Source organism: Fundulus heteroclitus, chromosome 11 (genome assembly GCF_011125445.2).
Source record: "Fundulus heteroclitus isolate FHET01 chromosome 11, MU-UCD_Fhet_4.1, whole genome shotgun sequence".
In the NCBI taxonomy this organism is placed as follows: domain Eukaryota; kingdom Metazoa; phylum Chordata; class Actinopteri; order Cyprinodontiformes; family Fundulidae; genus Fundulus; species Fundulus heteroclitus.
The window spans coordinates 4505336-4532901 of NC_046371.1; the positions used below are offsets into that span (position 1 = coordinate 4505336).

Consider the following 27566-nt stretch of genomic DNA (forward strand, 5'->3'; position numbering starts at 1 on the left):
TATGTAATAAAAGCTTGGAAATGCACCCCAGCCATCAGTGAAACGGGTCACAGCAGCGCAGAGATCCTCTTGCTCTTAAAGACAAACTGCAGACGTCCCTTCAACCTGTAGCGTCAAGCAACAATAAACATGTATGTCTAAGAACCTAAGGGGCCCATGTCTGTCTTTAGTCCTTGGGCCCCAAGATGACTAAGCCCACCTCTGGCTTTCTGGGAAGTACCAAACAGCTAATCCTGTATTCAGACAAAAATAAAGTAAATCAAGCCAACCCAGGCCAGAGGAATGCTGCTCCAGCCTCCATGATTAATGACAGACATGTTGGAGGAAACTCCTACCCGGTTCTGTGATTCTGTTCACCCATAAAGCTTCATGCAGACTAACAGACCACCAAACACCAAACTGTCTCCGGCCGTATTTCAGCTCTGAGACATTTTAATCTCATGAAAAAAAACGTATCTCCTTATCAGTCTGAACCTGTGAGTATGAAGGTATCGTGTGATAACACCACGCAGCGCTGCAGTCATTTCCGTTTTCTTCAGGTTCCCTTGTTCCTTAACTCAGATACAGTCAACAAGAGGATCCAAAATCCAACTATTTCAGCTTTTCTCCTGATATAAAGCTTAAAGGACCTATCCAGCTGTTTTTCTGCAGGTAGCAGGTTTTAAATTTCAACCTAAACTACCTTCAAATGTTCTGATTTATTTAGCTCTGCTAGTCGTTTAGAGGCTCCAGAATAAGTAAAGCAGCATCACTGTAGGTCAGATTGTTTCTTTTCTTTCATAAGTAACTTCTTTACTCAGGAAATAACGCTTTTTTTTCTTAAATGTCATTGGGTAATTCAGCTCATTTCAACACTAAAACTCAAAACAACTTTTATTTATTTATCATAAATTCAGTTTATTTTTACACTGTCTTATAAAAGGTCTTGAGGTTGTCACATGTTGTCACGACACAACCACAGAGTTTAATATATTGCTTTGGGATTTTATGTTTATGTTTGTGGCAATTCATGCTGGAAATCTTTCGGTTTGTGTGTTTACCAGCTTTCCAAAACAGATGTTCTTGGTGACAGATTTTCCACCTAAGCTGTGGATCTCCTTAGAACCTCCAAAGTGAACAACCATGGCCATGCTGGTCTGCAGGTGGTCCATCCCCTCTCCAAGTTAAAACCATGGGTTGATTTATATTTTTAGTGTGGAATGTTGTATATATATATAAAAAAAAAAATATATATATATATATATATATATATATATATATATATATATATTTTGTTTGTATATCTGGACCGTGTAACAAAAATAATTTCCCCCTGGGATTATTAAAGTGTTTCTGATTCTGATTTATCAGATCTCTGGGAGATTGTTTCAGAACCTGGCTCTGCTTTAAACCTGGGTTCCTTGGTCTTTATGACACTGCTTGTTCTCTAATGAAACTCTGAGGCCAGAAACAGAACAGCTGCATTTATAATTCAATTATATTACAAACAAGTGTCTCTGTCCACTAATTAAGTGACCGGATTTGACTTTGGAGTTGCACAGTAAAGGGGACTGAATGCAAACACACACCACTTATAAAAAAAAACAAAAAAAACCATATACTATTTTACTCCCACAACACAATTACGAGCAGCTTTATGTTGCTGCTGTATGTCTTTCTCTTATAAGATGAAAATGTTCTTGGGTTTGTACTGAAGTGTTCACCAGTCTCGCGTAGCTGTTTCTTGTTCAGGTGAGTCAACAGAAAGCGTAAACTGTGATATCCTGTCAGACTCAGTCATGGTTTTCCTGAGCAGGGGTTCAGGCCTGAGGGTTGATAAGTCACCATGCTCCTAAATAAAGCCACATGTGTTCAGGTTGAGGTCAACGCATCAGCCTCCGAAGGCTGGATCACTTTCAGCGCGAGGAGGAAAAACGCCAGCATGGAGTGTGCTGTAAGGTTTTTACAAGAAAGCTGAGACAACAAACCTCTGACAGCAACCTCACAGTCTCCAACCATCATGAACCTCTCGCTCTACAAGGCAGTAAATGTTTTTATTACTCTCAGCAGGAGTGCATTCAAGACTTTTTTTTTTTTTTAAATATATATCTTTGGCTGCTGAAGCTGATTTCAGGGCCAAGTTTAAGTAAATATATGATGTCTCACTGCACTGTGTAAAACTCAACTTTGTGTTTTAAAATTACATACGTGGCAAACTCTCAAGCTATGAGGTTTTGAGGTAACGTTATATAAGAGCCTGAAAGTTTCTTTTGTGCATTTTAGTCATCTCAGGACAAAAAGTCACAGGTTTCATTCATTTTGGATGTTAAAACCTGAATATGTTGGTGAAGATTCTCAGTCATCCAGGTTATGATCAATTATTTTTTTTTAACCTTTTTTGGTTAAAACCTGAAACAATCGTTTCTGGAGCTTTAATGTTTTTGTTCTATGCGAATGTGCAAAACAACAAAAAATAGATAACCCCTCCTATTTAATCAAATTCACATCGCTAATCTTGTACATCAAGTACAGGCAATTTTTAAGAAGATCATAATGCACTCAAGTTATTTTTGTCTCCCATCAAAATTAGTTTCATGAGCTAAATAAATCTGTGAGGGGGCCAGTCCGCTTTTCATGGAACTGTAAAAGGTTTAACAAAAGAAAACAAATTGTTTTAGAAATTATGCTTCTTGCTTCAGCTGGCGACATTTCTTTTGCTCTTAGATGTTTTGTGATTCCGCCTGCTTGTTAATGCTGGCTCATGCTACCATTTTGCATTAAAAAACAATGCAGCTTTAAGAGGTCTATATTTTTCCACACATCAATTAGTCACTTTAAATAAAAGGTGCGTCTGGTTCTATTCTTCTCAGCCAAGACAGTTAACCAGAATTATATTGAATCAGGAAAGTTAATCCTAAGTGCTAAAAGGTTACTATACTTCTTGCTTTCTGAAGACGTTTCACCTTCTCATCCAAAAGACCTCTTCATCTGAACATGGTTGGACACAAGTTAACAATTTGTAGTCAGAAAAAAATCCCACTAATAGGATAATTAAGGTCACCAATGATGGGACATTTAGGATATGTGGTTACTCAACGTTTGGTTTATTCTCGCTTGACGATCCAAACGTGCCAAACGTTTGGATCAGATGCCTAAGGTATGAACTGATATATAAGTGACAATTTGTCCCAAAAAAGTATTACATTTAGGCGCGCTGCTGTTTTTTTTAAACAGGCACATTTTTGGGCAGCACTACTGCCGTTGTGTTGCCATAGAGACAAGCGCGCCCTCTTCTCCGTCTCTGAGCTTCAGCAAACCCTCGAGTGACTGAAATAATGCGTTTTAACTGCAAAAAACGGTAAGATTTCCCATTTTTGTTAGCTCTTTTTATCTACTGTGATAAATATAAAATGTTTTTTCAGGAACAAACGCTGAACTTTTGGCTTCATAGTTCCCTTCCATTAGTTAGCTGTATTAGCTGGCTTCTGATTGTCATTTAGGTGCTAGTTAGCTGTATTTAGTTGGCTTCTGATTTAGGTGCTAATGTTAGCGTGAATGTTCTTCAGTTTAATAAGTTGGCGGAACCGCATAAAGAACTGGTTCCTGGCCTCTGGGGCGTGGGAATTATGTTAATTATGTGTTGATATGCTGCTGCTGTGCGGCTCGGCCCATAGAGCGGTTTAACTCCTGCGCATGCTCAGTCCCCCTCACCCCAACAGATTCACTTTATTACGATGATAAAGAAACATGAGGTTAAAAACAGCCGATTAAACTGTTGGAGCTGTTGCTGAAAAATAAATGCAGCCTACAGTTAGGGAAGGGAAATCCGTTTTTAAAAATTACCGACAAGTTTTTATTGTAAAGTAATCTGAGCTCCATGTTCCGAGCTTTCTCTGTTATGTTTTCCTTACTGACGGATATGAGATAAAAGATATAGGTCTGTCTTTACAGTTGCTAAAATTTTTAAAGAACTAATTAATGTTTTTCAAATATACATGTAACAACAAAGGCATGTTTTAGCGTTTTTTTTGTTGAATAATTCATTGCATTGAATTTCCACAACAGAAAGCATTAGTAATATTATTTTAGCTCTATTTTGACTATGCGCTTTCTACATTGTTTTACACATAACATGCTGTTGAATAAATGTCATTTATGTTGTTTTACATTTTTCCTCATTTCAAAAACTTATTGTAGAATAATTAAAATGGTGGTTGTTTACTGTTCCCCCTGTTGAAGTCTCCTTCACCACCAGATTAATAGAATTAAAAAAGAAAAATAAGATATCGCTTTAACCAGCTCACTTCGGTTTTACTTCCTGCTGAGGGTTCATGTTACTGATCACGCATCCAAAAATTTAGAATTAGAATAATAAATAAATACTGTAATCACACGTCCACAGGGAATTTTAAGCATTGGTGATTGCAATAGAAAAACCTGCATACTTTTAGGTAACTTTACTGCTTTTGTGTAAAAAGAGATGAATTGTTTAAAACAAAAACCTGTTGCAACCAACATAGCGTTAGGTTTTACTCATCTGATTTATTGTGCAGATTAAAGTTTTTTTCACAACTAGTCCTGTAGTTTGAAAAAGTAGAAAATAAATGCACCTAAAACACACTATGCAGAGACAAATGCATACCTTCAGTGGAGCTTTTATCTTAAACTTCAGAATAAACTTTACAACAAACTTTATTTTTTTTCCTGTTTAAGTCACATGTGTTGGACTGAATCCGTCCTCCAGGTCCATTTCAGTCTGCTTCGAGTCCCAGAAGGGTTAAATCCGCTTCCAGCTTTGTTCCCTTTGCCGAAGTCCTAAATCCCAAAGGTGTCAGAAGGTTTTTCCGATGATATGACGATGCAAAGTGGACACAAATATTCTGAAAAACCTCCAGGTTATAAATGTATAAAGGTCTCACAAAGTCGTTCGAGTAAGCTAACACGCTGGAAGGTTTTCCAGCTGTTTTGAACTAAAGCTAATCCTTTTACCTCGCTCACACCTCCAGTAATAAGAACCACATGTGGAGAGACAAGGGATCTAACAACCTAATATTTTACACACTCCGCCGTAACGGCTCATCAGTCTGCTGGTTCAAAGTGAAGAAGTGCCTCGCTCGTGTGGAAGTCTCGGCCTACGGCTGCTCCGCGGGGCTGGCGGCCGTCGCCTCGTCGTTGCTGCTGTCCACCTCCTGCTCCATGGGGCTGTCCTCCTCCAGCTGCTGGCTGGTGTAGTTGGTGATCTCCAGGAAGCCGCTGGGCTCCACTACCACGTTGGACTGGCTGGAGTCAGGCAGGATGGAGAACTGAGGGATCACCTGTGTGGATTACATGAAGGTTTTAGTTCTGCTTCTGGTAACGACAACCATTAGCTAAACACTGACATAGTAAAACTATGCTGGCACTAACATCATATGGATTACATAAAGCTTTTATGTTCCATTTCTCTCCTAATTGCAGTTTTTCACAGAATTTTATACAGGTAGATTCCATTGAAAAAGTAGATTCCATTGAAATAGTGAAACTTGTATATTATATTCATTCATTACACACAGTGATATATTTTCAAGTGTTTATGATAACTAACAACTAATGAAAACCCCAAATTCAGCATATCAGAAAATTTGAATACTGTGAAAACTGCCAATACTGAAGACATCTGGTGCCAGACTTTAATCAGCTAATTAACTCCCAACTCCTGCAAAGGCCTTTAAATGCTCTCAGTGTAGTTCTGTAGGCGACACAACGATGGAGAAGACATAAAGGTCACTGCTAGAGAGGCCGGCTGTTCACAGATCTGTGTCCAAGCACATTAACAGAGGCGAAGTAAAATATGTGGTAGAAAAAAAGTGTTCAAGCAACAGGGATGACTGCACCTTGGTCCACTGTGTTTTCTGAGGACAAAGATCAACCCACCCAGGAAGTTTTAAAGCATTTCATGCTCCCTGACTGCTGACCAACTTTATGGAGATGCAGATTTCATTTTCCAACAGGACTTGGCACCTGGACACAGCGCCAACGCTCCCAGTACCTGGTTAGCTGTTTTTAGTTGGCCAGCAAACTCGCCTGACCTTAACTCCATAGTAAATCTATGAGGTATTGTGAACAGGAAGCTGCGATACGCCAGACCTGACAATGCAGGAGAGCTGAAGGCCACCATCAGAACACCTGAGCAGCGCCACAGACTGATGGACTCCATGCCACGCCACATGGCTGCAGTAATCCAGGGGAAAAGGAGCCCCGGCTACTGAGTGCTGGACATGATCATAGTTTTCATGTTCACGCTGTTCAGGTGGCAAACATCTCTGGAAATCTTTTTTTTTGTTTTGTTTTGGTCTTAAAGTACTTCTTGATTCTGAGATCGACCAACTCGTAAATACATACATTAGTGACCATATTTTAAAAAAAATGTAGCATTAAGATCGTGATTGCGCCATTAAAAGTTTTTTTAAGGACTTAAAATAGTCCCTCGGCGACCGCTGGGTTCGGAAATGTGTGTAAAGAGACATTATCCTTGTTGGTATTTGACCAACCATAAGCCACACACGCTTTAGCCATGTTTAATCCGTCTATTTGTCTTTGAGAAAGCCAGTTTGCAACCAGGAAGTATCTTGTTACCATGTCAACAGATCGACGCCTACCCACGAATTAAGTCATCGCTCATGCAACATTTTTTTTATGAGCCTTGAGCTAAAAAGCCTTAAAAATCCACTTTTTCATAAAATATTTAATTTTTTTTCCTCAGGTCATAATAATGTGAACTTTCTAACATTTAGCAACTTGCATGATCTCACAATCAAGAAGTACTTTAAGTTAAATTCAAATTTTCTGAGATCCTGAATTTGAGGTTTTTTATTACTTGTCGGTTATAATCATCAAAATTAAAAGAAATAAGCCCTTGAAATATATCAGTCTGTGTTTACTGAATGAATATAATATACAAGATTCACTTTTCTAATGAAATTACTGAGAAATAAAATAAACTTTTTCATGACATTCTAATTATATGAGCAGCACCTGTAGGTTGATGTTAAACTCTTAAGAAGTCGTGTCTGGATTTCTCAGGCGTGTCCATCACTATGAATTTATGGCAGACATTTCTACAGTGGTCAGGCTTTAAATGTGGAACTTGGTTGGTTGGTAGACGACTGGAAAGATGGACTGGAGGACGGATGAAGACAAATTGGACAGACGAGGAACGATTCGACCAACGGGTGGCTAGAAATACGGATAAAGGACGACTGGAAGGATGTCTGATGATGAACAATGGGATAGAGTCACAGCTGGATGGGTGGAACGATGGAAGAAGAACAATTTGATTGAAGGATTAATGGATGGATGAATAAATATTTAGGATTGATGGATGAATGGATGGATTCAGACTTTTACAGAATGGGCTGGAGGGAAATGTCTGTAAATACAAACCTGATGCCTTTTATATTTAACTTCTCCAGCCCTGAGGGACACTTGAATGTTTTTCTAAACCTTTAATCTAGAGACCCATTTTCTGCCAGCGCTGTATTAGAACTTGACAGATCCTCAGACGGCCCCTCCTGTCAGCATCGTCATCATCAGCCGACGTCTCGGGGAAGAAGTCGGTACGTGACAGACCCGCTGACAGGTCCGGCCGTGTGATTTATTACCGCCGCGCCTCTGTAACCAGAAACTCACCTCGATGACCTCCAGGTCGTCCTTGCTGCTCTGGGCGGCGAGGCCGAACTGCTGGGACTTGGTGTGGGAGTGGCGCATGTCGGCGCCGGAGCTGCTGATGAACTGGCCCGAGTCCAGCGTTCCCGACACGGACTGGACGTCCAGGGTTTTCCCCAGAGGGCCGCAGTCGCTGGAGGAGTCCACGACCATGGGCTCCGTGCTCGGGTCGATCTCGGCCTCCATCATGGAGATCTTCAGGATGTCTGACACCGACGGCTTGTCCGCCGACGGCCCCGAGCTGGACTCTGGGATCAGCTTAGCCGCCGCCTCGCCACTGCTGAAGCCCGGCGTCGGGTGGTGGGAGCTTCCGAAGGTGATCTTGGTGACGGTGGCGCTCTGAGTGATGATCGGCTGCTGCGTGGAGACATTCACAAGCAAAAACTCAGCATGTTTACTACATTAGTGTTACTGCGGTTGTACCGATTAGTGACGAAAGTCCAAAACACTACTAATACACAGCAGTAGGGGTGTGCAAAATAATCGTCATGACGATGCATCGCGATTCTAATTTTTGCGATCTACTGCATCGATTCTTGACGCCAAGTATCGATTATTAATTTAAAAAAAATGTATAAATAAAATTGCATGAATGGTTGGCGAACATCAGCCAAAAACAAGTGGAATAAAACTTCATTGGTTTAAAGGACCACTGAGGCCATGTAAACGACACTGATTATCCTTATTTTGTTATTTTAAGTTTTATAAATCCCAAGCACTTTTTGTCAGTGTGTCCACTCCAGTAATAGTAATATGTGTTTTCATGGCAATACCTCCAAAAGTCGTTTCAATAAATACAGCTATGTATAAATTCAGTTTCTTTCAGTTATGTATCAATTGAAGACACTATCCATACACAGCCAGTCAGCCACTGGTAATGGCTGTATTTTTTTCTAACAGTGTTCAGTGAAAATATCACAATGCATCGCAATAATTCAAGTATCGTGATGCATCGTGATAGAATCGGATCGTGGCATGTGAATCGTGATTCGAATCAAATCGTGACTTCTTTGGCAATACCCACCCCTTCACAGCAGTGCCTTGTAAAAGTATGCATACCCCTTATATTAGCACAATATGTCATGATAATTGTTAGGACCCGACAACCACTGGCTGTAGCAATTATAATTGATTCTTTTTATGATTTTATGTGACAAAGCAAATGTCAAGTTGAATGAAATTGATAGTATTAACATTTATTTGCTTAGCAAGCTTGAGTCAACACTTAGTAGCACCAACTTTCACTTCAGGTGCAGCTTCACAAATTATAGACTGAAATCTTTTTCCATTGTTCTTTACAAAACAGCTAAAATTCTGTCAGATTAGAAGGAAAGTGTCTGTAAACATTACTCTTCAAGTCTCACCAGATTCTCAGTAGGACTTAGGTGTGGACTTTGACTGGGCCATTCTAACACATGAATATTCCTTGATCTAAGCCATGGTGGTGTAGCCCAGGCTGTGTGTTTAGGGCCATCGTCCTGTAGGAAGGTGAACCTCCCCCGTGGTCTCCAGTCTTCTGCCGCCTGGGTTGTTGTGTACTTTGCTTCATCAACTCTGACCAGCCTCCCCATGCACAGTAATGTCCAGTTTTACTTTGCAGGCAGGTAAAAAGATCAGTTTAGGTTTTATTTAAGCAGAGCAGCTTCTTTGTGACAAACTGCAAACTGGACTTTATTGGCTTTCTCTATGCCAACCTGGTCAACAGATTCTTCCACCTGCCCAGGGGATCTCTGCTGCTCCTCCTGGGCCACCATGGTCGTCTTGGCTTCTTCTCTGATTAAAGCTCTCTTGGTCCAGCCCGTCAGTCCAGGTGGACGTCCATGTCCTGGTGGGTCTGCAGGAGGTCCTCTGGGAGACGTTCAAAGCTGGGTTGTGTTTTTAAAACCAATCCTACTTTTAACTGATCCAGAACTTTCTCCTTGACTTTGGTTCCCTGGTCTTCATGATACTGATCACAGAACAGCTGAAGATTAAATTACACACACAGGAGGACTCAATTTCCTAGTTAGTTGAAAGCGGAAGGTAATAGGTTGCATCCGGACTTTATTTAGAGGTAACAAAGGGGTAAAAACAAATGAAAGGGAAAAAAAATAGTGAAATAAGAAATTTATGGATGAAATAAAAGGACATGAAGGTAGTTGGTGTGAAGAAAATGCAGGCGACAGGTTAGATGGAGGCAGATCCTTTAGCTATCAGGCTCCTCTCCTGTGGAACCAACTCCCAGTTTTGGTCCGTGAGGCAGACACCCCGTCTACTTTTAAGACTAATCTTAAAACTTTCCTTTTTAACAAAGCTTATAGTCAGAGTGGTTCATGTTACCCTGAGCTATCTCTATAGTTATGCTGCTATAGGCTTAGGCTGCTGGAGGACATCAGGGTCTATTTCTCTCTCTCTGCTGAGTTCTCCTACTGCTCTCCAATTCTGCATTGTTTGTTGTTATTTCAGCTTTTAACTTTTTGTTCTCTGTCATTTTTCTCTTCATAGAAGGTACACCTGGTCTGGCGTTCTGTTAGCTGTGACATCATCAGGAGAGGCAGATCATCCTCTATTACCATCTAACATAGAAAGTACTCCTGGGTCAATGTGAGCTTCTGTGCTTTCTGTGTCTCTGCTCTGTCTTCTCTAAGCCCCAGTGGGTGGAGGCAGATGAGCGTTCACACTGAGCCTGGTTCTGGTTCTGCTGGAGGTTCTCCTCCCTGTTAAAGGGGAGTTTTCCTCTCCACTGTCGCTTCATGCATGCTCAGTATGAGGGATTGCTGCAAAGCCATCAACAATGCAGACGACTGTCCACTGTGGCTCTACGCTCTTTCAGGAGGAGTGAATGCTGCTTGGAGAGACTTGATGCAACCTGCTGGGTTTCCTTAGAGAGGAAACTTTCTCACCAACCTGGAGGATCTGATGGAGTCTGACTTTGGAAAGAGCCTTGAGACGACGTGTTATGGAAAATTGGTGCCATATAAATACAATTTTATTGAATGACTTGCTGTGGCGATCCCTGAAAGGGAAAATGTGAAAAACAAATATTCCATCTGTTTGTTTCACTTCACAATTATGCACCACTTTGTTTTATGGGGAATTTATGTAATAAACTGACACACCTTAAAAATTTTGGTTGTTTAAAAAAAAAATAATAATAATAAGAGGTATGCATACTTATAGCACTATATACCAAGGGCATACATTTCTTCCTGGGTTTCTGATTATGGATAAACATGAAAAGGCTTTATTGTCTCCCGCGGGAAGGTTGGGAAACTCCGGCACCGAAAACACACACACTACCTTCGTCATGTGACTAATGAATGTAAATATGTGTGGGCGGGGGTGGGGGAAGCCACTGTCAGCTGCCTCTGGGGATTTACCCGCCGCACGTGGAGCAACACTCACCTGGCCGGACGCAGGCTTGTCGGTGCCGACAGGGTGGTGCGCCTGCAGGGGCGGCGGATGTGACATGGGGGCGTGCAGAGGCCGGTGATGGGACGATGGCGCTTGCTGTAACTTGGGGAGCTGTGGTGTAACCAGGGTCTTGGTTGGCGTACTGGGCGTTGGGGTCTTTGCCGCGGTCTGGGTCTGTACAGCCGGGGCTCTGTCTTTGTGGGGGCTCGGGGTTAAGGTTTGAGGTTTGGGCGTGATCGGCTCCTGTGGTTTAGGGATTTTCTTAATGAGGGGAGGAGTGGAAGAGGAGGAAGGCTGGCTGATCTGAGGTTTGCTCTGCAGCTGTGGGGGAGGCGGCGGCTGCTGCAGAGGGGTGGGAATGGGTCGGATCTGCTCGGCCGGGCTCATGGGCGGCGGCGGCTGAGCTGCCACAGGGCGAGTTGTTTGGTTGACGGGATCTGAGGGAGGCTTGTTGGAGCGGTAGAACAAGCCTGTCTGCGGGTCCAAGGTGTCGCCCTCCAGCTCGGCCACCTCTACGACGGTCTCCGCTTTCCTGGGACTTTCTGTGGGCTGAAACCAAACATCCAAACTCAACTCAGAAACAAACGGGATAAAGAAAGCAATGAGAGATTATTACAAAACATCCATCCATCCATTTTCTAACACGCCTATCCCTGCTGGGGTCGTGAGGGGTGCTGGTGCCGATGTCCAGCTGTCACTGGACAGAGCGACAGTCCATCGCAGGGCAACACAGAGACAGACAGGACAAACAACCATTCACGCACACCTAAGGAGAATTTAGAGGCCAATTAACCTAACAGTCATGTTTTTGGACTGTGGGAGGAAGCCAGAGTACCCAGAGAGAACCCATGCATGCACAGGGAGAACATGCAATCCATGCAGGAATGCCCAGGGTTGGACTCGAACCCAGGACCTTTTGCTACATGACCTCAGCGCTTATTACAAAACATTTATAACCAAATATTAATTTATATGATTATTGAAATATCATTTTATATACTATTAGATATTGCAATTGGCGGCTTGCTGGTTCGATCCCCCGCTCAGTCGTTGGGCAAGACACTCCACACAAATCGCCTGCTGGCAGCCTCGCCTCTGTCAGTCCGCCCCAGGGCAGCTGTGGCTGCTAGCATAGCTCACCACCGTCACGGTGTGAATGACTGTGGTGTGAAGCGCTTTGGGTTCAGCGGACTAATTAAAGCGGCAAACATGTACAAGACGTTAAAAAGTACCGCTGGAATTAACGTTTTTCTTGCACGTCATAGAATCTCATTAAAACAAGACACATACATCAGCATCTACTGGTTTCTACTGGAACAAGTTGCCGTCGGATGTGATCTCCGTCTGAAATCCAAGTTTTGATCTGTGACCCAAATGACCACAGCATTATTTCTCCACTAATATTTACGACACCGTGTCTGCTTCTAAAAACTGATAAATGCTCCGAAGACGCACTGAGAATTAGGTAAAACTGCCTTTTTTCTAGATGAAATCTTTAAAATAAGTCTCAGAATATCATGAACCTGCAGGCGGGTCCATGATAGCAGTTTCCACTTGTTGATCTGCAGATTATATATATTTTCCATTTCATCCCAGCTCAGCGCACGGCTCAGATTTGATCCCAGGTGGCGGTTCACAGACCCGTCTCAGTGGAAGTGGTAAAAAGAGTTCCCATGAAAGCAGAAATGTGCTTCCTGTGGACTGTTCTGAATGGTTTGTGGGATTTTGCAGTTCTGAAAAATTTAGTTAAAAATCTTCTCTTTGTTCTGTTGCCGAGACAGAAACCTCAAACTGTTGGCGCTAAATAAATTACTTAGTCTCTAGTTTCCTTTCTTGGTAAAACAAGCTTTAACCTGCTTTTCATATTCAGATAAAATACTATAATGTCAAAGTTGTTGTTTTTTTCTTGGTTAGGAAATGAAAGGGGAGGCTAATATCTCTATATTATAATTTAAGCAGCTTAGATGCTAAAAACATGTGATTAAACTTGAATCCATCATGATTGATTGACATGATTATATATTTTTGCATCAAATTCAGATCAGTTTGAGGATTTGGGCTTTTTTTTTTTTTACTTTAAGCTGTTAATAAATGCATTAAACGTGCGATCTCCTCCTCTCACCAGGTGTGACGGCGCGGCTGCAGGGGAGGCTGTGACCGTCTTGGTTAGCACGGTGACGTGGCCGCCGCCGCCGCCGCTTTTGAAAGGCTTCGGCGGCTGCTGAGCGGTCGGCATCACGGCGGCGTCCTCCTGCTGCGAGGGTGCGCCCGCTCTGCTGGGTTTGCCTGTGGTGGAGACGAGAGTCAGGCGGTCGGATGACATCACGACAAGGCATGAGAGGATTCACACTTCCACACACAGCTGACTGCCCGCTTAAAGAGACAGGCGATAAAACAGGAAGTACGTAGAACCCCGAAGTAGCTGGCAGGCCGAAGGAGGAAGCAAGGTGTGTGTGTTTTTTTTAGGATCACCTGCCGCGGCGTGGTCAGAGCTGGTTTCGGCCTCTGAGGTCAAAGGTTTTGGAGACTCTGGACCGGCCTTCTCCTGGGGCAGCTGGATGGGCACGGCCATCTGGCTCAGGTCGATGGTGGGCGGCTTCGGTTTGGACTCTGCCTTCTCCTTCACTGCTGACAGAGGAGGGAAGCATCAGCTACTGACTCTGGAATCCGGTTTGGTTCCACACAGATGCCACTTAGACTTAATTCCTACATAATCTTTATTCATTTTGTCGTTGACTTTAGCGATTCAGATACAGCTCCCTTCAACACTGCAGGGACAGGAAGGCCAGCTCTTTTTGCACTTGAAACGTTTGAATTTTTTCCCGGTAGGGTTTTAAAATAATCGATATAATCAAAAATAAAAATCACTAAAAAGATTCTCATTTTGCATCATAATCAATAGAAACAGACTCATTCACATTTGCCTAAATTGCAGCAACAACGGAGACAGCCTCCCTGCAGCCGCGTCTCCCAACAACGATCGGCTGCTGGAAGTTTAAACTCTAACACGTCAAGATCAGCCAGAAAACATACAAGACCTTCTTTATTAACAAGACAAACACAAAAGCGTCCAGAGGAACTTTTCCTAAAAGGCAGACGGACAAGACACAAAAAACAAAATGCTCAACGTTGCTAACTGCTAGCTACAAGCTAATGCTACATGCTATCGCTACAACGCTGATGCTTGAGAGCAGCTTAAAAAAGGTCGGTAACATTATCCGTTTAAATATCAGCTTCACCGACCCAATCACTGAGTTCTGACGACTCAGTCTGCTAATAAGTTGTGAAGCAAGGAAGCAAACTCCTCTCCTTAACTTAGTTTTAACGGCATTGGTGGCTAATGTGGAAAATAATAAAGATGACAATTAGAGCAGAAAAAAAAGCAGGAACCTGTAGCAACCTGCCCTGCAGCTGGAGTCGATCACTGAAGACAATATAACAGAAAATTACCTTAAACAGGCAGAAATTATATGGGACTGCTGGTGAATACGTTTGCATGGACTAGATCCTTATTTACACGGTAAAATTATGTTTTGTATGTGCCTGATCCATGTTGGTTTTGAAAGACATTTTTGGCTATAGAAGCATCCTTTATTTGTCCCTCAGTGGTAAAAAGCTTTGAAATGGAAGCACACAGTAAACACAAAGTAAAGATAAGCTCTTATAATAAAATAAAATAACTGCACGACTGAATCAAACGTACATACTTCCAATACAGGACACCAACACCTGTTTCCAAACAGGGAAGTGAAACTTAATGATATATTACTCAATTGTCACCTACTTGTTTTCTTTTTTTGTCCTAATTAAGGAAGTTGAACTTAAATTTGTCATATTTTAACTAATCATATTATTTGCTCTTAACCAGAAAGTACCCAGAATCTTAAAAAAAATTAAAAATTCCTCAAACAATGGCATTTAGTGTTGAGTATTTTTCTTAGTATTGATGTCCACTTTGGAATTTATAGCATTGTGAAAACCCAAGTTTTCACAATGCTAGGCGTCTATATTTTCAGGTATTCAGTTCTAGATTTGAGGAAAAGAATAAGTTAAAATTTTTTGGCTCTTTATAAACAGAGATGGCACCGATCCAAATCCAACATGACACTGTTCAATGTAGTGAAACAGTGTCTGCTTTCTGGTAATTGCGCTGTTGTTCTATTGGTTTTGGAGGGAACCAAGTAATCAGTGATCTACAACGGGACGGACTGAGAGCTTCTGGCCTGCAGCAAACCATTTGGATCCAGAATCTCCAGCTTGTCAGAGCTGAAAATACATCAAACCAGAGGAGTCGGCCTTTACTGGACACTGGGGGTAAAGATGCTGCAGGTTTGGGTCCTTTCTTCTAAATCAGAACCCTTGTATAGTTGGTGTTGCTGCGTGAACTACACGGTCACCATTACCGCTGCATCCTGGGAAGCTTTAGCCTTCATTTTAATTTTAATTTGGATCACAACGCCCCATAATTAGAAGATAATTTTAGTTTGTTTGCATACAAACTCTACAACGAGTCACGGAAACATCCAGAGGGAAATTAGGGGATTATTTGCTCAGCGATCCAGAAAGGCTTTTAATTTTTAAATCTGCAAAAATGGCAGCAGTTCTGGCGTAGTTTGGATTTCCGGATTATCTGTGATCTAATCACAGCAAAATCCAGTTTTCTAAAAAGAATATAGTAGCCCAGCTTTGGTTTGTGAAGTTTTACCGCAGTCTTACGGTTCAGTGATTTTGGCCATAATACACAGCTCCATGTTGGGTGGAACCATGCACACAATATCAGAACTCATCCCCACGTTCATGCACGGCGGTGGTGGGGTGATGATTTGGGCTTATTTTGGCAGCCACAGAATAATTTAGTCTCCTCTGCAGACCTTCTGTCTGAGAGGTGAAGCTCGACCCAAACTGGATCCAAACCCAGCAGCTAATCTGCAACAGAATCGCTGAAAATGAGAAGAATCAATGTTCTGCAACGGCCCAAAGTCCAGACTGGAACAAGTGCCGACGAGGGACATGTTCACAAACAAATGTCTGGAAATCACAAAAAAAAAAAAAAAAAATCAATCAGGTGAGCTTTCATGTCCTCTTACTGCATTTCAGGTTTTCGGGGATTTTTCTGCCAAGCTTAGATGAAGGTCTCTGCCAGTTATGAATGCAGGATCACGCGTGACTCCACTTAGGTGTGAAAAATAGTTCCCTCCTTCAAATATTCCACAGCATACTTCCCTGAGGCGCTGAAAACCCCCGACCTGCAGATATCTGCGCTGGCAAAGCGGGGCCTTCAACAGAGAGCAGGGCTCCGCAGTTCATAAAACCATGAAAATAAAAGTTTAAATCCTTCCAGGGCGTCCACATGAATCGATCAATGCTGTTTGGATGAGGTCATTCAGGTGAGCTGTCAACACAGACGATAAACACGATAAAGCGTCACATCGGCAGCACCTCCATAACGCTCACCTGTGGTCTGCTGCAGCTCCAGCAGGGCTTTGATGGTGGAGGCGGCGGACTGGGAATCCGAACCCGTCACGTCCTGGTAGAAAATGGTAGGCGTCGACTCCATGACCACTTCCTGCTCCGTCCAGTCCTGCTCTCTGGAGGACACCATGTGCACGACAGGCTGCGGATCTGAGGAACGACACACCCTGACGCCCGTTAGTGCGGCGGGTTTAAAGCAAAGCTGTAAAACGTGAAACATGGCAGGGAAACTCTACCCTGGGCGCCGCTGTGGGAGGCCTCGCCGCTTAAGCCGGTGGCCTCCGGCGGACCCCCGGCGTCGTCCTTCACAGATCCGTCCTGCCCCGCGGTCTGAGCCTGGCTGGCCTCGGCGGAGCGGGTCACCTGCTGCAGCGTCTCGGTGACCAGCTGCCGGGTCTGTTCGCTCACCACCGCCGTCTGGAAAACCGGCTTCGGCTTGATGAGAACCTGGAGGGAAACGAAGCGTTCAGGAGAGTTCCTCGCTGTGAGGAGCAACCTCGTCCACCAAAGGAAGCTCCACTGGTTCTGATCATGTGAAAAATGGTGAAACATCTGATTCCAAGACCCGTCGCCGTACGAAGTTTATAAAAACATCAACCAACAATCAGCACTAACCATAATGCACTGGGGTTTTGGGTTTAGTACAAATCAGATGAACATTCAGGACGTGTGCTTTGATTCCTAACAGAATAAACTTTTAACACCTCAGACTTCTGCTGGATTTAAAACTATTACCTCTATAAAAAGGAACCGGCAGCACATCTTTTTATTTATTTAATGGTTTAAAGTCTTCAGGAAAAGGGGGGAAAAAAAGCAACTGGTCAAAGTTTAACAAATAGCGGACGACACCATGGCGGTGGGTCTCATCTCCAACAACGATGAGGAACAACCAGCAACACCAAGGAGGTCATAATAGACCACAGGAGGACTGAACACGCTCCTCTCTGCATAAAGCAGTGTTGTGTTAGTCGAGTCCAAGACTCAAACTCGAGTCCGAGTCATGAGCTAAATTTAGAGACTCGTGACTTGACTTGGACTTGAGCACTGATGACTCGAACTTGGACTTGGACTCCTACATTCAGATCATTCTGACTCGGAAATTGAGAAAAAGACTCGACTTTTTTTTTTATATCATTAGGCTATAATTTTAATATGTCATTAGAATATTATTTGGTGTATGATTTTAATATCTAAATTATTAGTGCAGTGTGGATTTTTTTTGTTTAAAGGCTATGCTTACTTTAGTGCGGAACTTGGACTCGACTTGATCAATAGTGACTTGACTCGGACTCAACTCAGATTTTTTTTAATGACTCGGACTTGACTTGGACTTGAACACTGGAGACTCGAACCTGGACTCGGACTCGAGGCATAGTGACTTTACTACAACACTGGCATACAGAGGGAGGTGGTGGCTTTAGGTTCCTGGGCATCCACATCTCTGACCTCTCCTGGTCTGTAAACACCTCCCACCTGGTGAAGAAGGCCCAACAACGGCTCTTCTTCCTCAGGACACTGAAGCTTACTGGACTTCCCGCTAAGCTCTCCTCGGCCCGATCAGCCCCCGTGACTCAACGCCAAACCTTCCTCCTGGACTCAAACGCCTCCATCCTAATTCAAAACTCACATGAATCCATTCCTCAGAGTTATTGTAGATGGCCATAGTGAAAACCTTGTGAAATGTGCCGTTACCAATAGCAACAACCATCGTGCCTGATAGTTGTTATAGTACGCTGCTGTTTAAAAGCCTGACCTTTGCTCCTCCAAACACAATCAGCTCAGTGTTTGCTTTGTCTGATCAGAAGCCCATTTGCTTTTCCATGAGGCCAGCTGAAAATTTCAGGGGCTTTCCTTCCTTCTTTCATTCTTGGCCCTCTTGTCGGCCCATGGAGATTTAAACCTGGCTTCCCTGTGGACGGTTTCCGGTTCATTGGGGCTTTAAGTCTCTGGCTCCTCGGTTCTTAGCGATTTCCCTTCATCTGAGGGAGCAGTTTGGCTCTTCGTTCCATAACTGTGGCATAAACGGTGATAATCCCAAATAACGCTCTCTTTGTCTAAAAATTATAACCAAAGGACCAGGCAGAGAAATATCGCCTCGCTCGCTCCATCCCGCCGTCACATTTAAAGTTATTTTAAGTTTAAATCGCTTTTAAGAACAGAGAGCCTCTACTTGTTAAGATGACATTTAAGGGGCAGAAGATCTTTTGGACTTTAGGTTGATCTCATTTATGCATAAATTGGTGAAAATTAGTATGTTCAGTTAGTCTCAAAAAAATACTTTTTTTGTTGTTGATGGGACCACCCCAAGGTTAAAAGTCATTGCTGCTGCTATATAATACACTGGAGTGCTGATTTTGCCGAAAAACTGAAGTCACTGGCCGCCATCTTGCTACTCCCTACTCTCACAGAATCCCATAGGATTTGGTTGCAACAACAAGCAGTTTTCTGGCTGTGTGAAAATGTTTCAAAGGTAATTCTACAGTCAGTGGATGTACTAACACTATCAACTACTAGGAAATTAGGTTCTGAAATATTTTACACGTTATTCATATTAAATGTATATATATGTATATATAAGTATGTGTATATGTATATATATATATATATATATATATATATATGTATACACATATGTAAATATGTTTTTGTATATTGTTATTTATATATTTATAGATGTTAAACATATATATTTAAATTAATAAAATGCAAAATATTTCAGCACACGACTTTCTCAGTACTTGACATTTTTAGAACATAACAAAACTATATGGCATTTGACATTTTAAAAGGTTTAAGCCCCCCCTGAACATGAGAATATCCTCGTTATTCGATGCTGTAGCGCACATATTCCCTAGTTACTGGAGGAAAATAGGGAGTACCAATATGGCGGCTGGTGGCTTCACAGCGACTCGTTCTAACAGCGGCTATTAGCACTCTGGTGTATAATATAGCTCAGTGGAAGGAGGTAGGAAAAGAAGCTAGTTTAGCCTTAAAACCCCATGATGTCCCTTACTGGCGCTAAGAAGCCTTAAGGTATCCCACAATCCTTTGTGTGACATCACGCATATGGAAATCAACCAAAATGTCCGGAGACAAATGAGCAGCACTTTGTAGCTCATTCAGAAGGCTGTAGGCCCAGATCTGACTCCCATCATGTAATGACGTCGGAGTTAAAGGCTGTCCGGATTCGGCACAGCAGTTCGAAGCTCCTTTCCTCCCATGATAGAGTTCTGACCCCATTAAAGGAACAGGAACAGGAGCTATAATTATATAATTAGAGATATTCGGATGGAGTCCTGGTCTCTGTAAACTGTGGGTCTCCATGTTGCTCTGACTGACTTATGACTCCTGCATCGAGGCATCTGAGATTTGCTCTTTGCTGCTGGATCGTCACAAACACGAATTCACCGGATAGTAAAACTTCTGACTTCTTTAGAAATCAAGCTTTACCGGTGATCCATGATGTAAGCAAAACCGATAGTTTATGACCATCACCCCTGTGTGGTATTAAATGTCAGGCCACAGATCTAAATGAGTAAATAATCTGTGTGGAAAACCAGTTTTAATATCACAGAAACTGGAAACTGAGACCGTTATCGTCACTGAAAGCATTTTTTTTTTTCTGTAGCTGAAACCCAGAATGATTAGAAATATCTGAGGTGATTTTACAGAGATCTAATTTAGGGTTGGACTGAAACCGCAGAGTGGATCATGACTGTGGGCGGCGCGTACAGAACATACACTGTACAGCGATCTGCACAGCCAGCCGACTCACTGACCTCATTTTCCCTTGATGACTAAAATCTCAGACCTTTACGAACTTTAGACTCCTATCGTAAGACATCGAAAGGGTGACTTACTGTCTGCAGAAAATAGGGGGGGGAATATTTTATGTTTTAGTACCGTCTATTTTTACTGCCATCGCGGCTCATCTTCGGTTCTACTGTAGGACAAAAGCCAAACAAACAAACAAACCCAGCGAGACGGGATTTACCCTGTCACCAGAACCGACCGTGTCATCGATGTGAAACTCCCTCATAGAAAAACATAGCGGTAAAAATTTGGGGATTGAGAATAACTTCAGTTGTCGTTTCGTCTTATAACACCCGATAAAGTTTCGGTGGTTGTTTGCAAGTTGTCCAAAGCATTTCTGTGAAATCAGTTTCTGTTATGAAGTCGGTAATGAGGGCCGCAGGAGATCCGCATAAAACTTCTGTCGGTGTCGGCGGGCTGAAAATACACCAAGTGGTGCTCAGAACAATCTTAGTCTCATTACAAAACTTTATTTTATGCACAATTGAGCCAAAATGGCCGCTGGTTTCTCTATTTTCTTAAAGTTTACACGTCTCACAACCAACTGCGTCGACCTATGGCCTCTGCAGACCGAGTCGTTTCCGTGTGTCATGACCCGGCTACGACCTGGCCAACCGGCACCGACGCTGGTTCTGTTGCTGCAGACGTCAGCCCGTTTGGACTTTTAATTTTCTGTGTAACTGTAGGAAGCACAGCTAGCATCAAAGCTGCAAAAGAAGCCTCAGCAGAAGCACGAAGGAGCGACTCTTCTGCAATCAAATCCGAACTCGTAGCCAAGACTCTTTTCTTAATATAGCCTAATTTATTTTCCTGAGTCCAAATCTTTAGCCCTCCATATTAAGCAGTCGCATACAGACGAAAATCCAGATGAGAGGAAAAAAAATGTTTACATTTCTGTGTGCAACTTCAATAACTTTATAAAAGTTACTATAAGTCATCCTGCCCAGCTTTAATATTCAGACTAGTCTGAACTTCTCCATGTGCCCCAATGATCACAGAATTCCTCTAATTTAACGCATTTTACAGACATTTTAAGGATTTTTAATTTAAACAAAGTTATAAAGCAGAAAAAGATTTACTAAATTCGGCTCTCGACTGTTCTTGCTTAGTTACGATACGACCGTCTCAACAACTAAGCTCACCACCAACTCTTTGCTCATCATTTTACTCTAAAATGTGAAAATGTGAAGAAAAAAAAACTGTTTGGATGCTAGAGTTTGTCTGAATTATGTAATTTTTATCCCCCGAGCTGTGAAATACTATTCACCTCCCTTTTCTGTCTTTGCTTCATTGTCATTCGTAAATGTTTCAGATCAGACAAATTTAAATATCAGACAAAGGAAACCCAAATAGACAAAAGGCAGAAAACAATTTCTAATATTAAAGAAAAAACAACTAAAAGTTGTTCTGAGAATCTTTGAGATCATCCGGTTGTATTTTAGTGCTTTTGACCTTAGAGCCTCCCCCCCCCCCCCCATTTTGCCTCCCTCTTAATGTTGAACCATGAACTCTGACCCTTTCTGAGCCAGGCCAGGCCTAATCATTCATCATAAATTAAATAATTCAGAAACTACCAGAACTAAGCAGCATCGGGGTATGAAGGTGTTAGAGTTAAGGTTTTAAACCACTTGAATTTCATGCCAGTCGCACATTTTTAAATCCTTTTAATGAGATGCCAAAGAACGAGCTGCAGTGACTCGTGTTTTCTGCAGGTGTAAGAAGGATAGAGTAACTTATTTTAAATTATTATAGCAGCAGCAGGAATAATCTTTCCTCGGTTTTAAATAGATTTATTTTTGTTTAAAAAGACAGTAAAACTGTGAATTTCACTCCAGGACGGCAGACGGTGAGAATCTCATGCCGTATCTGTTCGGCTCGTCTCTCTCTCCTTTAATTTAGGAAGTGAAGTGAGGAAGGGCAAAGTGCCTAAGCACATCAGTGTATACATTACTGTGCTTATAGCGCCGGGGATTTTTTTTGTTCTCATGCTAATTTTAGTTCACCGACTCTCGCTTCTCTGGAAACATCAACAGCAGACGGTTTGCTAGAACTTCTTCAGAATAAACTTTTGTCTCATCCTGCACTTCTTCAAAAAGGTTAAACTTGCTTCCTTTACAGAGCTGCAGCGTCCAGCCGTTCACACGTCACTTCACCCTGTGAGCACCGACGGCTTTGCTTTTTAGCCGGACTGACGGAGCAGCGCCCACCTGCGTCTTGCCCTGCTGGCCGTAAACAATCTTGGTCGGGATGATCTTGGTGGCGGTGGACTGAGATCCGCAGCTTATGCCTTTGGGTTGGGTGACGATCATCTTGGTGATGGGCCTGGAGGTGGTGATGATGGCGGGTTTGGTCCCCTGAACCGCCTGCAGGCTCTTCTCCCCCTGCGATGTACAAAGTATTAAAATATTTCAATCAGAGATTCAGATAATTGGCAGTAATATACATTTATCATGTTGCAAATCAAAAGCAACCCAGTGGGATCACTTGGCTATTTAGTAAACATATATTTGTGCTGCTACAACCTTTAGGGAGAAAATTTGTATTTATTTAAAAGAGAACTATAGCTTCTAGTTTCCTGCAGAGATTTACGCTTTGAAAAAGTTCAATACTTTCCGCCACTCAATACTGAAAGTAAAACTCCCACATTAGATAGATTTATCAGACAGAGTGAAATATTTCAAGCCTTTACTGTAATTTTTGATGAAAACGTGTTGAAGATAGTATAAACCCAAAAATTCACAGTCTCGTAAAATTATAAAACTACGTCAGATCAATAAGAAAGGATATTTTTAACGGATATAAAAAAAGTTTGTTAATTTCTGTGCTCTGATTGGTGGTCTGGGCTCCTTTTGCATCAATGCAGCATGGAGGCGATCAGCCTGTGGTTCTGCTGAGATGTTCAGGAAGCCCAGCTGTTCTGATTGCGTCCTTCAGGTCATCTGCATCGTTGGTTCTGGTGCCTCATCTTCCTCTGGACCAGAACCCCGTAGATTCTCTACGAGGTTCTGGTCAGGCCGGTTTGCAGCCCAATGAAGCACAGCAGCACCGTGGCAAAAGAAGAACCAATGAAATGAGCATCTCCATGAAGCTTGTCAGCAGCAGGAAGCAGGAAGTGCTCCAACATGAGCTGCTGGACAGAAAACGGGGGCCAGCCTCTGATTAACATCCATTAATTATCTTAACCCCGTCTGTAACTGTGAAATGTCCGCGGAGGATCTGAGAGCGGGAGAAATAAACAAGTGGGTAAAGTTGACAATACTGAGCTATTACTGATGGATGACGCCCCCCCCCCACCCAAACCCGGGAGAATAACCAGATTCCACAGGAAGGCTTCAGTCTGCCAAACGTTAGGGGCTTTCTGAAGAACTGAACGTATCTCTTCGTGAAATTCCCCAGTAAAGACAACGTAGAAATGCTAAATAGCTCACGTAATTTGTTTGCATTCAAAACAGGGAGAGGAGAAACGTAAATCCAGGCTTTCCAGGAAGTCCCGAACCAGCCCGGCTTAGATTGTTATTTGCATAGCGGCTAACTCAACATGCTATTATTGTTTTTCCATTTATAAATAGCTTAAAAGGCATAAATCATCTAGCTGGTATTTTCAGACCGTCATCTGCACAGTGACACCATCCGGTTCCTGAAAAGAGCCGCTTCTGCTTTATTTTGTCACGCTGAAATGTTTCAGATAAAATTAATTTGTTTAACCAATGGTTACCCAAATAAATACGAAATGGACTTTTTAAAATGAGGACTTCATGCATTAAGGGACAAACGCTCCCCAAACCAACCCGGCCCAACATGAAATTAGTTTTTGCCTCAATACCTAAAAATCGGTTGCAGCAACAACTGCAGCAACAACTGCAGTAATTGGAAAATTGGCTCATTCTTCTACGAAGAACTAATTTTAGCTGCCACAGGAGGGCAGTTTTTATTTTTAGCATGAAAACTAAAATGCTTTCCTGGGAGGGCAGCACTGAGACAAAGACGGAGAACTAAATGAGTTCACATGGAAATTTAAAGACGTCAAAGAAGCACCTTTAGTCCCGGTTTATACAGCTGATCTGCAGAAAAAAATGGATTTTTGAGTGAGTTTCACTTTATATTAGAGTAATATTACGAAGAAAAGGTTTCATCTGCAGTCCTCAAGCTCAATGGGAAGTTCTGGTGCTGCAGCCGAGAAGCCCAGAATAGATGCTTTGGATATCGTCTCTAGTTGTTTAACTGAATTTTTCTTTACTCAGGAGCTTCACGGCTCTGAACCGGTTGACTTACGCCGGCGTTTAACAGCGTCGTCACCACATTCTTGCCCGGCAGTCCCTGGATGGTCGCTCCTTTGCCCGTAGTTTTCTGCACCACGATCACGTTGGGCTTGGACGTCATGGGGATGGTGGTGATCTTTGTCGTCGTGCCTACAGCAGAAGAAGAAACAACTTCACTTTTGAGCCCAAGAGGAAGCTGACGGACACGTCGAAGCAGGAGAACGTAAACACACCAGACACGATGTTGCTGCTGATGATCTTCCCACCCAGCGTGGCCAGAGACTTGGGCACCACAGTGATGATGCTGCCACTGGTGGTCTTGACGTAGGTGGTCCCTCCACTGGAGGCTGATATTCTGGCGCCAATACTGGGACTTACTGTGGGTCTCGTGTAAGTTGCCTGGGTGGCTGCACATAGAGATAAAACGTCAGTAAATACATCTCTGGGTTCGTTCTCTTTGTTAAAAGCCGTACATAAATCTAAAGATGGCTGCATGAGTGGAAAGTTTGGAGCCTGACCTGTGGGCTGCGTGACCAGCTTGGTGGTCATGATGGTGCCGTTGCTGCTGACGACCATGATGGGCGACGAGCTGCTGCTGGACAGAGCCACAGAGGACGGTTTGGGCAGGATTTTACTGGGCTGTACCTGCTGAGTGATTATCTTCACCCCTGGAGACGCAAAGTGCAGTGATTGAGTACAGACAGACCGCTGCACAGATTATAGCTGAGAATATGTTCACATACACATGAGAAAATACATAAACATCAGTTAAATAAGTAGACTAATAAATAAAACTCACAAATATGAGATAATATTTATGCAAATACATTTAAGATGGACTATATTTAAATAAAAAATGTGTTAATATCAATTAAATTAATTTGTAAATAACTATTTATTCATTAATTATATAAATTAACCAATAATTATACAGAATATATACAAATTTATTCAAGAAAATATTTCGGAATATATTAAAATACATACTTTTGTTTCAAAAATGTATTTGAAATATCAGAAAATAACAATAGTAACATTTTAATAAAAATATCAGCTAAATAAATAATATGGAGTATTTATATTACAACGATTAATAAAATATAAAATTTGACCGTACATATTCATGAAATAAAATCTAATCACAATGTAAATATTGTATATTGAATAAATACCTTTATACTATCAAAGAAATAAATATTTTCATTTTAATAAAAGAAATCAAAGAAATAAATATTTTCATTTTAATAAAATGTAATTTTAATAAAATGTGAATACAGGATATATTACTTTCATAAAAATGAAAAAAATTATGTTATTTTAAATTGAATACAAGCCAAAAAGGCGCATAAAATGTTTTTGCCAAATAAAAAGATATCTACAGAGAGACAAGAAGAAAGAGGAATAGTTTGTGAAATAAAGGAAGGTGAAATAAAAAAAAATAAAATAAAAAAATCGAGATAGGAATATGGAAAGAAGAGAAAAAGAGAAAAGTTAACATCTCACCGGACTCCTGTTTGATCTGGATGGTGGGTTTGGCTCCTGGCGGCGTGGTGGTGGAGGTCTGGGCCTGACTGATACCCGACGCTCCTAACGGCGAGCTCTGCTGCAGCTGCTTGGGCGACTGCTGTTTGGGAAACTGGGCCAGGATCTGAGTGGGGGAGCCCACCAGGGTCTTTGGCGATGGCAGTCTCGCTGAAGCAACCTTCACTCCTGCAGAAGCTGCACCTAGAAGGACCACCAGGCTTTAATGAGGACCATTTTAGAAGCAGCTGATCTGCATTTATATTTATAAACACTGCTATCAAAGAACGCAGAACACCGTGGTTCAGTTTAACTCAACTATTAAAATAAGTCTTTCTTGATTTCTCCTTTTAAAATCAACTTTTTTTCAAATAGTTAAAAATCTAATTTTCTTATTTTATATTTTCTTTAACTTTAACTACATCAAAACTAAGAACACTGCTGCACAGTGGCGCAGTGGGTAGCGCTGTTGCCTTGCAGCAAGAAGGTCCTGGGTTCAAGTACACCCCTGGGTCTTTCTGCATGGAGTTTGCATGTTCTCCCTGTGCATGCGTGGGTTCTCTCCGGGTACTCCGGCTTCCTCCCACAGACCAAAAACATGACTGTTAGGTTAATTGGTTTCTCCAAATTGTCCTTAGGTGTGAGTGTGTGCGTGAATGGTTGTTTGTCCTGTTTGTCTCTGTGTTGCCCTGCGACAGACTGGCGATCTGTCCAGGGTGTACCCCGCCTCTCGCCCAGTGAACGCTGGAGATAGGCACCAGCACCCCCGCGACCCCATGAGGGATAAAGCGGTTCGGAAAATGGATGGATGGATGGATGGAATCCCCATTAATGGGGATGATTTATTTTTCTGTTTTCTGTTCTAAATTCTGACAAGACCGAAGTTTTAATCTTTGGGCCAGAGTCCTCAAAAAATAAACTTCTTAACCAATCACTTAATCTGGGTGGCATTAACCTGGCCTCTGGTAATAAAGTAAAAAATCTTGGTGTTATTTTTGACCAAGACATGTCATTTAAATCCCACATTAAACAGGTTTCCAGAGTTTCCTTTTTTCACCTCCGGAATATCGCCAAAATTAGAAACATTCTGTCCAGGAGTGATGCTGAAAAACTAGTCCATGCATTTGTTACTTCAAGGCTGGACTATTGTAATTCTTTACTATCAGGAATTCCACAAAATGCAGTTCAAAGCCTTCAGCTGATCCAAAATGCTGCAGCAAGAGTTCTGATGAAAATCAACAAGAGGGATCATATTTCTCCAATTTTAGCTTCCCTTCATTGGCTTCCTGTTAAATCAAGAATAGAATTTAAAATTCTTCTTCTAACGTATAAAGCCCTTCATAATCAAACTCCATCATATATCAGAGCTCTGATTACCCCGTATGTTCCTAACAGAGCACTTCGCTCTCAGACTGCAGGTCTGCT

General features: G+C 42.2%; 1 protein-coding gene across 2 annotated transcripts in view; it reads right to left on the reverse strand.

Moving 5' to 3' along the window:
* Positions 1 to 4501: 4501 nt before the first annotated feature.
* Positions 4502 to 27566, reverse strand: part of emsy (EMSY transcriptional repressor, BRCA2 interacting) — a 32721-nt gene continuing 9656 nt past the window's right edge. The window contains exons 9-20 of one of the 2 annotated variants that reach the window (XM_012864353.3): positions 26124 to 26345; positions 25139 to 25288; positions 24854 to 25027; positions 24634 to 24770; positions 22569 to 22742; positions 16785 to 16995; positions 16531 to 16698; positions 13549 to 13701; positions 13199 to 13362; positions 11068 to 11625; positions 7648 to 8040; positions 4502 to 5294 (exon numbers count right to left, since the gene is read on the reverse strand). In XM_012864353.3, coding sequence (XP_012719807.2) covers positions 5112 to 5294; positions 7648 to 8040; positions 11068 to 11625; positions 13199 to 13362; positions 13549 to 13701; positions 16531 to 16698; positions 16785 to 16995; positions 22569 to 22742; positions 24634 to 24770; positions 24854 to 25027; positions 25139 to 25288; positions 26124 to 26345 — 2687 coding nt within the window. In that variant the 3' untranslated portion in view covers positions 4502 to 5111. Of the gene's footprint in view, positions 5295 to 7647; positions 8041 to 11067; positions 11626 to 13198; positions 13363 to 13548; positions 13705 to 16530; positions 16699 to 16784; positions 16996 to 22568; positions 22743 to 24633; positions 24771 to 24853; positions 25028 to 25138; positions 25289 to 26123; positions 26346 to 27566 lie in introns of both variants that reach the window. The other variant, XM_012864343.3, reaches the window with a different exon arrangement.